At 50.9% G+C, this 13,228-nt stretch overlaps 1 protein-coding gene across 8 annotated transcripts in view; it reads right to left on the reverse strand.

The window, feature by feature from the left end:
• SYT7 (synaptotagmin 7) overlaps positions 1-12,915 on the reverse strand; it is a 335,723-nt gene extending 322,808 nt beyond the window's left edge. For 7 of the 8 annotated variants that reach the window (XM_042470278.1, XM_042470295.1, XM_042470258.1 and 4 more), the window contains exon 1: positions 12,367-12,915. In XM_042470278.1, the coding sequence (XP_042326212.1) occupies positions 12,367-12,394 (28 nt within the window). In that variant the 5' untranslated portion in view covers positions 12,395-12,915. The remainder of the gene's footprint in view (positions 1-12,366) is intronic. The other variant, XM_042470304.1, reaches the window with a different exon arrangement.
• Between the last annotated feature and the right edge of the window lie 313 nt (positions 12,916-13,228).

Raw genomic sequence — 13,228 nt, forward strand, 5'->3', positions numbered from 1 at the left:
ATGTTGTTGTTGTTAAGCAGCCAAAAGCATCTGTGAGAAGTTGCAAGTGTAAGTGGCTGTTTAATCCTTTCTCCTCTGACAGTTTTGCTCACAGTGCCCCTCCCCGGTATTGCTGTTTTGGCCACAAGTAGAAAGGCCTGGACAACCAACCATTAACACAGGACTGGGAATCATGAGGCCTCCAGATGTTGCTGGACTACAGCTCCCAGCATCTTTCAAAATTAACCACCTTGGCCAGGAATGCTTGGGATGGTAGTCTAAAATCATCTAGAGGGCTACATGCTTCCCACCCTTGCTCTAATGTTCACCACCTGAATGGTTGGTTGTGCATGCATGCATCCATATTACCTGGATACACAGTACAATCTGTGGTTGCTGTGACATGTATTTTCTAATGATCCTGAAGTCATTAGAAATTCTGTTTGTCACACATATCTACTAGCCATCACTGCACTTGGGAAGCCCAGATTTGAATTGCAATGAAGTGTGTGTGTGTGTGTTGTTCTACTGACTTTTGTGTTAGCCTTCCTAATAAATAAAGGCTACGAAGATACACAATTCAGCTCCAACTGGAGTGTGGAGTCTGGGAACAGTGCTTGCAGATTTCATTAAAGGTTTTATGCAGGGTATCTCACCCTTGAGAGCCAGAATGGTGCAGAGATCAGAGTTCAAACCCCTGCTCAGCCATGAGGATCCACTGGATGTTCTTTGGCAAGTCACACTCTTTCAGCCTAAAGAGGAAGGCAATAGCAAATCCCCTCTGAATAATTCAAAGATATAGCCCTGGTAGTCTGTGGAATTAGTACGTAGAGAGATCTTGTAGCACCTATGAGACCAACTGAAAGAAAGAAGTTGGCAGCAATCTTCCCAAGAACACCCCTTGATAGGACCATCATAAATCAGACCTGACTTGAAGGCACAAATCAACTCCTTACTTTCTCTCTAAAATTCAAGCCCTGGAAAAGGGTCCAGCATCTTGCTTGCAAAATGGCCAACCATCTTGAAAGGGGAATTCTCAAGGGGACCTGAGGAGGGAGAAAGAGAAGCCTGAGGGCAGGGAACCGTCTGACTAAAAGATTGTATGTACAGCGCTGTGTAAATTTACACCGCTTTTTAGATTAAGGTTAATAATAATAATAATAATAATAATAATAATAATAATAAGCCTCCATAAAGGGGATATACTAAAATAAAGGACAGTGCTTTCCCTCTGGGCAAGTACTGTCCTTTCCTGTACTACGTCTCTCCCTAAAGCTGCGGACTGTGCTTCTTCAGTGGGTGGGGTCTAGCTCTCCCCTTCCTCCCTTTGGCTGGCCCTCTGCTGCTTTTGGAGCCTTGCTTGCCGGGCGACCTTAGGAGGCCCCTTCCTTGTTACAGGCCTGACAGATATTGTGCAGTGCCGCCCCGGGGGCTTTCGGGGTGGCAGCGCTGATACGATCGGAATCTCTCTCCATTTCCCGGTGCCTTGGCCTCTCGGCCGCGGCAGGTGGAGGGAGGCGAGGCGGGAGACGGCGGGCAGAGAGCTGCCTTCCCTCGCCTTCGCCCTCTCGCCCTCCTGGAGGGCCGGGAAGAGAAGCCTCCGGCCCTCCCAGCCCAAGCCCTCCTCGGCTTTTCTGTGCCTCCAGGGGCAGGCAGGCAGGCAGGCAGGCTCCACCGGGCAAGACGGGGCGCTGCGTGCCAGCCAAACCCCGGCGGGGGCAATTTTAGCTGCCTGGCTGGCCTCCCCTGCCGCCCGGCTGGAAAAGGGAGCTTGGAGCCCTTGGCTGAAGCCTCAGCAGCAGCGCCCCCGAGGAATCGGGCCAGGGCTGGGAGGGATCGGGAAGGAAAAGGCGGCCGCCGCCTTCTCCTCCGCTTCCCGGGCCCTTGCACCAGGAAATCCGGGCCCAGAAGGGAAAGGAAGGCCCTCCTTCCTAGGGCCCACCCTCCCGACGTTCCCGGACCCCGGGCATCTTCTTCTCTGGTCCGAGGGTGAGCCGGTGTCCCCGGGGCTGGAGCAGGGCAAGGCGCCGCCGCCAAGTGGAGGGCCTGCCAGGTGGAAAAGGGAGGCCATGGCCAACTCCAAGCTGGAGCCACTAGATGACACCGGGGCGGAACATGGGGATGGAGGGCATGTCCTGGAAAAGGAGGACGGAAAAATGACCGGGAGGCCCGAAGGAGCAAGAGGGAGCGGCCCCCAAAAGAGCCCAGAGGCAGAAGGGGAAGGGGGCCGGGAGTGGAGGGAGTCCCAGGGGCGCCATCCGGGTTTGCCTAAAGGAGCGGGGGCCAGGCTTGTCCTCCTTTTCCATTTCAGCCTTCTGTCCCGGAGGAATTCCAAAAGGCCCTCCCATTTAGATTTCGATGCCTGGATCTGGCTTGGACTTGGCCGTGCCCTCCCTTTCCCCGCTGGCAGGCCCTCCATTTCGCGGCGCCTGGTCCTCCTGGGCGACCCTGAGGACGCCTGCCCGCTCCCCTCCTTCCTTGCCCGCCTCTCCTTCGGGAGAGAGGAGGCCGAGCAAGAGGGCTGCTGCTGCCATTCTGCCCCGCCGCCTGCCTTGGGCCAGCCCCGGAGAAAGAAGCGCCCCGGGAGGGCGAAGGGAGCCCGCCCAGGCGGCCAGCCGCCCACAAGCCCCCTTCTCTCGCTCTCTGGACAGGGGCACCAGGCACGTCCTCCCTTTCCACCTCCTGTCCAGGGAGGATTCCCAAACGTCCTCCATTCTGGGCAGGACAAGGAAGGAGGGAGTTCTATATCCTGTATGAGTCTCTGTAGCTTTGATCTTGCCGTGCCCTCCCTTGGCCAGGAAGGCCCTCCATCTCGCGGGGCCTTGTCCTCCTCCCGGGGGCGGTGAGGACACCTGGGCCCTTCTCTCTGGGCGGAAGGGCCTTGGGAGCCCAAGCGGGGAGCCTCATCACTTGAGAGCCAGCCTGCTTTGCGGGAAGCAAGACCCTCAGCCGCCCAGGCTGCAACCCTCCTTGAAAAAAGAGGCCCTTTCCTCTTATTTATAACCAGCTTTTCCTCCCCGGGGGGGGCGCCTCCTGCGCCACTTTCCTTGCCCCCTCGCCTTCCTCGGCCATCCAGCAGGCCAGGGGTCCAGAGGAGGGCGAGCAAAGGGCTGAAGGGTCTGGAAACCATGAAGCCCTAGGAGCAAAGGGTTAGGCAGCTGGGGATGTTTAGCCTGGAGAAGAGAAGGTTAAAGGCTCACATGATAGCCCTGTTTCAATATTTGAAAGGATGTCACTTTTGAGGGTAGAGCAAGCTTGTTTTCTGCTGCTCCAGAGAACAGGACCTGGATTTTTTTTGGGGGGGGGGGGGGGGGTGGGGGGGGGGGAGTTGCCATTGCCTCCCTCTAATGAGGGGCTTACCTAGCATCACTCAGTGGGTTTTCATGGCTGTGGGGAATCAAGTTCCTGTCCAGCCCTCCAACCACCACACTCCATAAACATAAATGTGAGTCAGTTGCATGATGAAGTGGATAGAGGCTACAAAACCTTATGCAAGATACTACTTCTTCCCACTTGGTCTCACAGATACTACCAGAACCCTTTATGTCTTTTTATGCTAAAACAGACTAACAGGGATACTGAATACTGTTGCTGTGTTCCTCCAACTCATTTTGACTTATGGTGACCCCAAGGCTCAACCTATCATAGGAGCTTTCTTGGCAAGTTTCTTCAGAGGGGCTTTGCCATTAGTACCAAAATAAAAAAAAAAGGAGGAGGATGTTGTCCTTAGAAGGGCCTGGATCAAGAATCTGAAGGTCTGCTGTCTTCAGCACTGAAGAGGCAGGCCTAGAAGAAAGTATATGGTCTTACTGCCCCTTTTGCCTCCCCCAGGGTTCTCTGGAAGGCCAGGCAGACAGACAGCACAGCAACAAGCATCCTCATACTGAATGGATGACACCTGAACTCTTCAAGCAGCTAAGACAGACACAAAAGTGAAAGGTGACAGAAATAGAGAACAACTATAATAATCAACACAGAGAAATAGAAGACAACATCAAAAAACGAAGAATAGGAAACTTCTTCCACAAGATCTGTGAAATCAAAGGGAAATTTAAACCAAGAGTTGGGATAGTCTACAACCAGCAGGGGAAGACATTACATGCTAGGGCCTGAAACAGATGAGCCAAAAGGGCTGCCATCAGGATGCAACATGACCGGAAACTGCTCCAAGCCCATCCCAACTTGGAAGAGCTGGGCCAAAAAGGAGTGGACAAAAACTACTCTTTTTCAGGGGCTGGTTTAGGACTGTGGCAGAAGCCTGGATCAGAGCTGGGCACATGCGGTTGCCATGGTCCCACAGCAATCAGAGCTGGAGCAGCCTCTGGCCACTCCTTTTGCCCTGGCTGTTTGAGGTCTATGTAGAAATAAAAAAGACAGTTGAAATAATCCATGGAAGAACTATATAAAAGAGGTGAAAAGATAACAGATTCATTCAAGGAAGAACCATTTGAAGATGAGCCTGCAATTTTAGAAAGTGTAGTGGAAGCTACACTCAGAGCATTTGGAAGAAATAAATCACCAGGAACAGATGGCATACCAATAGAGATACTTCAGACTACAAAGACAGAATCCACTCTAGTTCTAACTAAAATCAGTCAGATTGGAAATGGTCCCACAGAGTGGAAATGGTCAATATACATTCCAGTCCCCCAAAATGAGGACACCAGGGAATGCAGCAACCACAGAACCATCTCCCATGCAAGCAAAGTGATGCTAAAAATTTTACAACACAGACGGTTACCATATATAGAGCAAGAAATGCCAGATATCAAAGCTGAGTTCAGAAAAGGAAGAAGCCCTAGGGATCATATAGCAAAAATACATTGGATAATGGAGCTCACCAAAGAATTTCAGAAGAAAATCAGCCTATGGTTTATAGCTTATAAAGCTTAGATGGTGCTGATCATGAAAAACTATGTATCGGTTTTAAAGAAATGGGTGTGTCACAACATTTGATTGCCCTGGTGCATAACCTGTATTCTGGGCAAGAGGCTAGTGTCAGGACAAAGGTGGGTATCATGGGACACTCCAGATGTTGTTGGACTGCAAATCCCAGCAGACCTAGCCAGCAGAGTAAATGGTGGATGCAGTCCTACAACATCCAGAAGGCAACAAGATTCCCAGTCCTGCTTTACATCCTAGTTTTTACCTTTGTTAAAACTTAATCTCTCCTCTTGTTGCTGGGTGGGCATCAGCATTTTACATTGTTTCTCTCTTTAACTGTAATTAATAATACATCATACAGTAAAGTGACTTTTATTTGGGGATCCAAATTAGTTTGTAAGACGCAGGCACCAAAATGAAACAGTCTGAGGCAGAAACACAGTGAACAGGTTTCAGTAATGCTGCCACCCTCTTCTTTTACTATTTATTTTTCACAAAAGCACTTCTCTCTCTGTCTTCTTAGAATCTAAATAGGGGTGTGAACTAAGTGAGACAGCAGCTTTGACTAGCTACTTTCCTTCTTTAAAGCTTTTCATTTCTGGGTCTAAACTATCATCTTCCCATGCTGATTTTCCCTCTTGTTCTCCATGTATGTTGAATATGCTGTCAGCTCTTGTTTCCCACTCCATACTTTCCCTCCAATGAGTTTAAGCTTCTCCCATTATATGTATCTACTGAATAAAACTCCTCCTCCTCCTCCTCTCAAAATTCTTCCTAAATCATAAGTCCTTTTGTGAAACATCCATGAATACACTCTCTGCAAGTCAGTGAATCCTCCCACAATGCTTCAGTCAAGCTCTTTGTGTCTTCATTTTCTTTGGACTGCACCAGCGCACTCATAGCAATTGAGCCTTACACATTGACACGTAACAGTCCTAACCTCATGTGGCAGCTTGAAATTTCTACAGGAGGTTTGTCCCTCACCCTGAAAGATCAGGGTAGGATTCCTCCCATTCCTAGACAGGAGCCTGTTATGCTAACCAGACACAGTGAAATAATATGCATGCTTCCCCCCTGCCAAGATGTGAAGAGAGCCTGTAGCAACAGTTTCTGGCACATGCATGTGACCCCACTAGTTTCAGGCAGAGCTACAGAACCTAAGAGAACCTAGATTCCCCCCCCCATTTTTTTCAATGAACAAGTTAAGAATCTACAAGGTTTGTTTTCAAATGTGAGAGTATGATTAATGTATTATCACTAAAGAACAGAATATAGCCATCTGCAGGGTCAGAGCATATCTAATGTGAAAAAGAGAGATTTGCAAAAAGACTGGTTGCGGGGGCTGCGGGAGAAACGTTGAGTTAGACTAAAGGCTCCAATTCTTCTTGATCATCGGAAAAGAATAATATTTAATATGGAATTTGACTGGATGTGATATAATGCATATCCTTGACTATACTGTAGGCTAATGTGAGATCAAGGCCTACAGTGGGTTTGAAACTGGCCCACAGAGACTTTTGGATTATGCCCCCCACCCAAGTGTCTGGCTGGGTAAGGGAGAGGAATACCCAAAGTCACCTCTGGTTAATGGTAGTATTGTATTGCCTGGTCATACTTCACTCATCTTCCTCTGTGGGGCTACTGGCCAGTGCAAGATGGAACTTTAGACATGCCCCCAATGATGTCAAGTGGGAACAGGCATGCCCACTGACCTATGGCTCACAGGGATCCTCCCACCTGGAATCGGTTTCCCATCTTGGACAGAGGTGAGTAAACAGTAGCTTGTAGACTGCAGGGACAATCCCCCCAGACCATATTTAGATCCTTGGGACTCCCCTAGCACCCTCAATTTGGCTCCCATGCCATGTAAGGAAGACAATTCTGCCATGCACACACACTGTCGCTCTTCTGTTTTAGAATCATAGAATCATAGAGTTGGAAGAGACCGCAAAGGCCATCCAGTCCAACCCCCTGCCATGCAGGAAATCCAATCAAAGCATCCCTGACAGATGGCCATCCAGCCTCTGTTTAAAAACCTCAAAGTAAGGAGACTCCACTACACTCCGAGGGAGTGTGTTCCACTGTCGGACAGCCCTTACTGTCAGGACGTTCTCCCTAATGTTGAGATGGAATCTCTTTCCCTGCAGCTTGCATCCAATGCTCCAGGTCCTGTTCTCTGAAGCAGCAGAAAACAAGCTAGCTCCCTCCTCAATATGACACCCCTTCAAGTATTTAAACAGGGCTATCATATCACCTCCTAACCTTCTCAGGAAAGGCCTTTTTTTGACACTGGAAGTCAAACAGATGCTTACAACCAGAATTTACACCTGGAAGCAAAGCAACCTGAACTCCCAGTTGATTTCCTGTCTCAAAAAAAAAAGGCCTCTCCGGAACTTAGAACAATGGGGTGGATAATGAAACACGACAAAATTGCCCTGTAGGTCTATTACATCCCTCCCCCCAAAAACACACAACAGAGAGCAGTGGCCTACCAAATCCCATGGAGAACCAATGCACACCCTCCTGGTAGCTGTCCACCCCTGTTCAACGCAAATGCTTTCCTTGCTTTCCTGTATGTACAATTTTCATCATATTTCCTTCATAGATCAGTTGGGTCTCACACTGTACAAGACAGGTAATCTGATACCCTACAACAGGGATGGAAACTGTGTAACCCTCTACATGCTGGGAATTGCACTCCAACAGTAACATGGATTAGGCCACCTAATCCATCAATTATATTGACTGGGTATATCAGATTATTCCTTTTATTTCATTTAACAGCATACTGATGATGGTTTGATCTTAGTTTCTGTTCATTTCTGTGGGATTTCTAGGCTCACAAGGAGTAATGTGCAGTTAAGTTTCAGCAATACCGGTCTTTGAATCAATGTATATGGAGGGGAAATAGGGGAAATGCAATGCTTGCTGCTCCCTTCTTCTGCTAATTCCCCCTCCCCCCTTTTTGTACTACAATAACATAACTGTTGACTGTATAAACACACTTTCCTGGAAGGAAGTTCCACTAAAATCAACTGGATCATTATAAGCAACATGTTCAGGTCTAAAGGGGTGTTTCCCACAGAATGAGCTCTAGAATGTAATAGCCCAGTACTCTTGGGGAATGGTACAAAAACTACTTTTAAAGGGTTTTTGGAATTAGCAATGCTTGTAAAACAGATAACCAGCATAATGCTTAATTTTGGCCTGTTACACACTGCCAATATAAAGCTGCTTCGGGTCTCTTTGGAGGTATGCTGTTTAAATGATGCATGCAGCCTAAGAATCCGGAAGCTGCACCAAAGCTTAGGAATGGAGTGTGGCTTTCACGCAACCTCCTGACTCTTAGGACCCATGCATCGTTTAAACAGCATACCTCCAAAGAGACCCGAAGCAGCTTTATTTTGGCAGTCTGTAACAGGCCCCAGAGTACCTAAGTAAAGTACACAGGCAGGACTATCCACCGTGCAAATATCTCTGGGGAAATAATGACCTGAAGTGCATGTGCCCATCTCTGGTTTTATAGAACTCCTTAAGTGCAAGAACATTTAAGGATACTGGTAGCTTGACCAATACAAAGGGCAGAATACTCTCCATTATTGCAAAAGGTGGAAGTTGCATATATAAGTATCTGCCTTTTAAAAAAAATTGAAGAGGAAAGAAAAATAGCAGATGGGTTGGTGAGATGTAGGAAAATTATGGAGGCTGCCATACTGAGAATATTTTAAAGACAAATTTAGAAAATGTCATGGCAGGTAGGATGTGGAAGCAATCTCAGTTTTGAAAAGCCAAATGCTGAGGATGAGCAGTGGAGAATTAACAGAGCCATCAATATACTATACCCATGAACCTCTTGAAATTGTGTGCCTTCAAGTAGTTTCTGACTTATGGTGACCCTAAAAAAAAACTATCATGGGGTTTTCTTGGCAAGCTTCTTCAGAGGAGGTTTGCCACTGCCATCCTCTGAGGAGGCTGTGAGAGTGTGACTTGTCCAAGGTCACACAGTGGCTTTACATGACAGAGCCAAGATTGGCTAATATCAGTAGGTCATATTCTGAGAACTGCATTTTGGTCTTGCCCTGGCATGGTCTTTGTGTCATAACAATTTGGCACAGGGCCTCCATATGCAGCCTGACAGTCAAAAGGCTGACAGTGGAGCTCTTTTGTTACTTTCACATTTCTCTCACATTTTTTTCTTCGAGGAGTTCAGGGCAATGTATGTAAAGCCTCCTTCCCACTGTTCACCTTCCACCACAACCAACCCCCCCAACACTTGAGTCTCAGTTTCTCTGGCAAGAAATCCTAACAATGAAAGTAGCCTTACAATGAAGTACCTACTCATCAGGTACTGAGGAGCTGTGGTCGTCAGTAATAAGAGTTGCTCAGAAAGAAAAACCTGGAGCAGTATTTGGCAGCTTAATAGACTCCTCTGTGTTGTGTGATGCAGCTGAGAAAAATTAGCTAGAGAGAACAATATGGAAAAAATGGGGGAAATGCTATTCTGTTCTTCAGTGGGCTCTTTCTCCCTTTCTGTTTCCTGGGGCAGTATGCACAGTCCTTCTGGCTTCCCTACTTTCCCATACAAAGGAACAACATCTTTAGTGGCCTACAAAAGCTGAGTTGAGACTGGGAAGAAAAGTGTAGCCAATTATACTACAGAGAATTATATACGTAACAACCAACCATTAATATTGAACATTACAGAGGATGGCTGCTTTCTGTTCTTTCTGCCTGTACTTGAATAAAAATGAGGGGAAGGACTGCAAGTTCCACAGCATTTAGAGAGAACATTCCACACACAGTGTAATTTAGGAGTAATGCCTGCCCTGGAATATTGTTAAGGCTGATTGGTCTAGCAGTGCATAAAGGGATATAAGGGGATTTGGAGGTGGGATATAAATATTTTAATAAAATAAATAAATAAGAAGTGCTTTGGGAGCCTAAGAAGATCTTTATAGGAACAGACCAAAAGTCTCTGATGACCTGTGGTCCAAGCATGGGCTACCAGTGCCAAAGGTCTACCTGGTCCAGCACCAAATAGCAACCAGTGAAATGGTTTGTGGGGAGCTTATATGCAAGACATGAAGGAAACACCCATTTCCATCTGTCCTAAGCCTCAAGTCCTCAGAGGTATACTGCTTGCACATGGAGGTTCTATCTAGCTATTATGGCTAATAGTGATCCCTTTAACCAGCTTTACAACCATCTTTCTTCCAGGGACAGGGGCATGCAGCTTGCTTTGTGTTAAAGTATACATTTCAGGAGTAATGTCGTAGTAGGGGCATCCAACAAGTGGGTGACCCTGAAGCCAGTGACAGCTGAGGCCAAAGCCAATAGCAGGGATGTTCTTTTTCCTTCTCCTGCCTCTGCCACCCTCTTCTCTCTCTCTCTCTCTGCCATTTCTTCTCTCTCCTTCTTCACCCGCAAGCTGTTTGAGAAGAGACAGCTCACTCTTCCAGGGCTGCATGAGATCAGTCCAAGGGCCACAAGTGGCCAGCCTTTAGCCAAAGAGCTAACAATGCTACACATGGTTATTTCCTCAGCCACAGCTTCACAATAACAAGTGTTGCGGGTCTTTTAACTAAAGAGGCAGAGGCTGGCTGAAGATCAGTGAGTTTTACGGTGGAGGAGAGGTATGAGGCTGGGTCCTCTTATTTCAGCCTGACACTGTGCCACTCTGGCCAGTGAGTTGAATGCTCATATCCCAGCCACTACACTACCAATGAAGTAAAGGAGAAACTTCTGCTGTTTCTACTTCCATTAAAACCATGTGCAACCCTCAGGGGGAGCAGACTCTGGCCCCTGCAGGGATACGTTAGTTACACTGGATGCTCCATTAAGGCTAATATCCAAAGGGTACTTTCATAAGTCAAGTGGTGTTTCTTGCTTATTTGTGCAAGACACAGGCTTCACATTTTGAGAACGGGTTCACTATCCTGGCTGTGAGGCTATGAATATGAGGACATTCCCCAAAATACGAAGGCTGAAGGAGATATTAGAAGTTCTAGGTTTAACTTGCCTTCCTCCTAAGTTATCTTTCTTTTTACCAGGAGGGCTTGTTACATTAACTCCTCATCTCTAAGTCACCCCCTCAAAGACAAGGCACTCCCTCCTTTCCCTGCCTCTCCATCCCATACATTTATTTAACCATTTACAAAGAAAAAGAAAGCTAAGGCATTAGAAAGAAAGTGTCCTCTTTCCACAGGTTCTGTGCCACACTTGTGGGAAGGATTTTAACCAGCTAAGTGTGGAAACAGGCCCAGAGGCTTGAGTTGGTAGAAAGCCCAGAATAAAGACCTATCTATGTCTCTATGCGCACCACGAGCTTCCCAGCCCCGTCAGCGCAAGGACCGGGGCCAGAGTCTCTCCGGCAAAAGCTCCCATCCAGCCAAAGGGGGTTGGCCGGGGAAAGGAGCAGTGTGCCCAGCCTCCCGGAGCCTCTTCGGCCTCCCGCGGGGGAAGGGGATCGCCCCCCTCCTCCTCCCTCCGGGCTCAGGGCGAGCCGCTGCCTTCCCGCAAGCCCCGCCAGGCTTGGCTCCGGAGGGCAGCCAGGAGCAGCGCCGGCGGGGCTCAGGCCAATGGTGGGGGTTCCCGGGTTAGGGGCGGCAGGGAGCTCCGGGGGCCCCTGGGGTGGGCGAAAGAAGAGCCCGGTGGGGGACCCGGGGAGCCGGCCTTGGCGGAGGGAAGGAATATGTGGGGCGCAGCTGGAGGAGGAGGGGGGCCCGGGTTCTTGGGGGGCCCCGCGGGGGGGGGGGAGCGGGGCACCGAGGGCAAGCGAACTTGGGGCGCCTGTGGAAAAGGAGTCTGTGGAGGAGGGAGCCTGCGAGGGGGGCGAAGCGGGAAAAGCCGAGAGAGAGCCTCCCTCCCTCGGGGAGAAGCAGGGAGCGAGGCGGCAGAGGGAAAGGGCAGCCCTCTTGGGGCGCCCGGGGAGGGGGACGGAGGCCACCGGGAGGAGAGCCTCAGCTGGGAGCCCCTGCGGGAGAGAGGCAGCCCGGAGTGTGGGAAGGGAAGCGGGAGAGCAAAGGGCGCCTGTGCCTGAGCCTGGCTGGGGAAGCGAGGGGCGCCTTCGGGGCCTGTCTCCGAGGCCCCTTCCCCCGGGCCACCCCTCCGGCTCCGCCTTCGGCGAAAGCGACCTCCGGGCCTGACCCCGTCTCCTTAGAATAGAATGGGGGTCCCCTCCCTCCAGGCGACCCCCGCGAGCCCCTCGGCGGCTGCCCGGCTCCCTCCCCTGCCCCGAGCCTCTCTTGCTCTCCCCGCCCAGCCGCCTCCTCCCTCCCTGAGGCTCCAGGTGTGCCGCCGCGACCCCCGCCTCCTCCTCCTCCTCCTCCCTGCCCCTTCCGCCTGCTGCCTCTCCCTTTCTTCCACACAAAGGCGGCGGCGGCGGCGGCGGAGAAGGAGGCTCTTGCAGCCCAACTCGCAAGCGGCCCCGGCCCCGACAGGTGTCCCGCCTGGGAAGGGAAGGGAAGGGAAGGGAAGGGGGGCAAGGAGGGCGCCAACGCTTACCTTTGGCGGCCTCTGGGTCGAGGTACATCTTTCCCCTCGGCTCCTGGGGAATCCCGAGTAAATCCCTCCGGGGCCGGCGGGGCGGGGCGGGGCGGGGCGGGGGGCTTCAGCCGGGACCGGCTCCCTTCTGCCTCAGCAGCCTCGGGCTCCTCCTCCTCCCCCTTCTCTCCCCGCTGGCAAGAGCCTCCTCTTCAGGCGAGGAAGGGAAGCGAGCAAGAGGAGGAGGAGGAGGAGGAGAAGCCACAGGCGGCTTCTTCTTCTGCTGCTGCTGCTGCTGCTGCTGTCGGCCCAAGAGTGACCTCCAGGAGCAGGTCGGCGTCCTCCCAGGCGGCGACAGGGAGGCGGGAGAGGAAGGAGGCACGAGGCGCCCAGGGAGCCCAGGGGAAGCAGGGGCTCTTCCGAAGGGGGCCAGGGGGAGGCAGGGCTAGCAACACTCCTAGCCAGAGTGCTAGCCACACCACCCAGGGCTCTAGGGTCCTTGTCCAGCCGGAGCATGCCAAAGCCTCCCTCCTCCCCTGCCTTCCCTTCCCTGCCCCTCGGAGGAGGAGATGTGGGAGGGGGGGAAGAAATGGGGCGGGGGAGCCAGGCGCGCGCCCGCGTGAGTGAGTGTCTCGGGGGGGGGGGAGGAGGCGCGCGCTCTTCCTGGCCCTTCCCCTCGGTTCGCTTAGTCTGGCGTCCCCTTGCTGCTCGCTGCTGGCGGCGGAAGAAATTGCAAGGCGAGGGAGAGCAACAGCCACGGCGAAAGGGGAGTGACGCCCGCTTAGGAGGAACCCGGTTGGGCTGGCTCAAGGCTATGGAATTCTGGGAGTCGGAGTTTGTTGCGGTTCTCCTTAGGGTTTCTTGATAGGGTTTATTCATAGAT

Source organism: Sceloporus undulatus, chromosome 1 (assembly GCF_019175285.1).
Source record: "Sceloporus undulatus isolate JIND9_A2432 ecotype Alabama chromosome 1, SceUnd_v1.1, whole genome shotgun sequence".
NCBI classification, from domain to species: Eukaryota; Metazoa; Chordata; class Lepidosauria; order Squamata; family Phrynosomatidae; genus Sceloporus; species Sceloporus undulatus.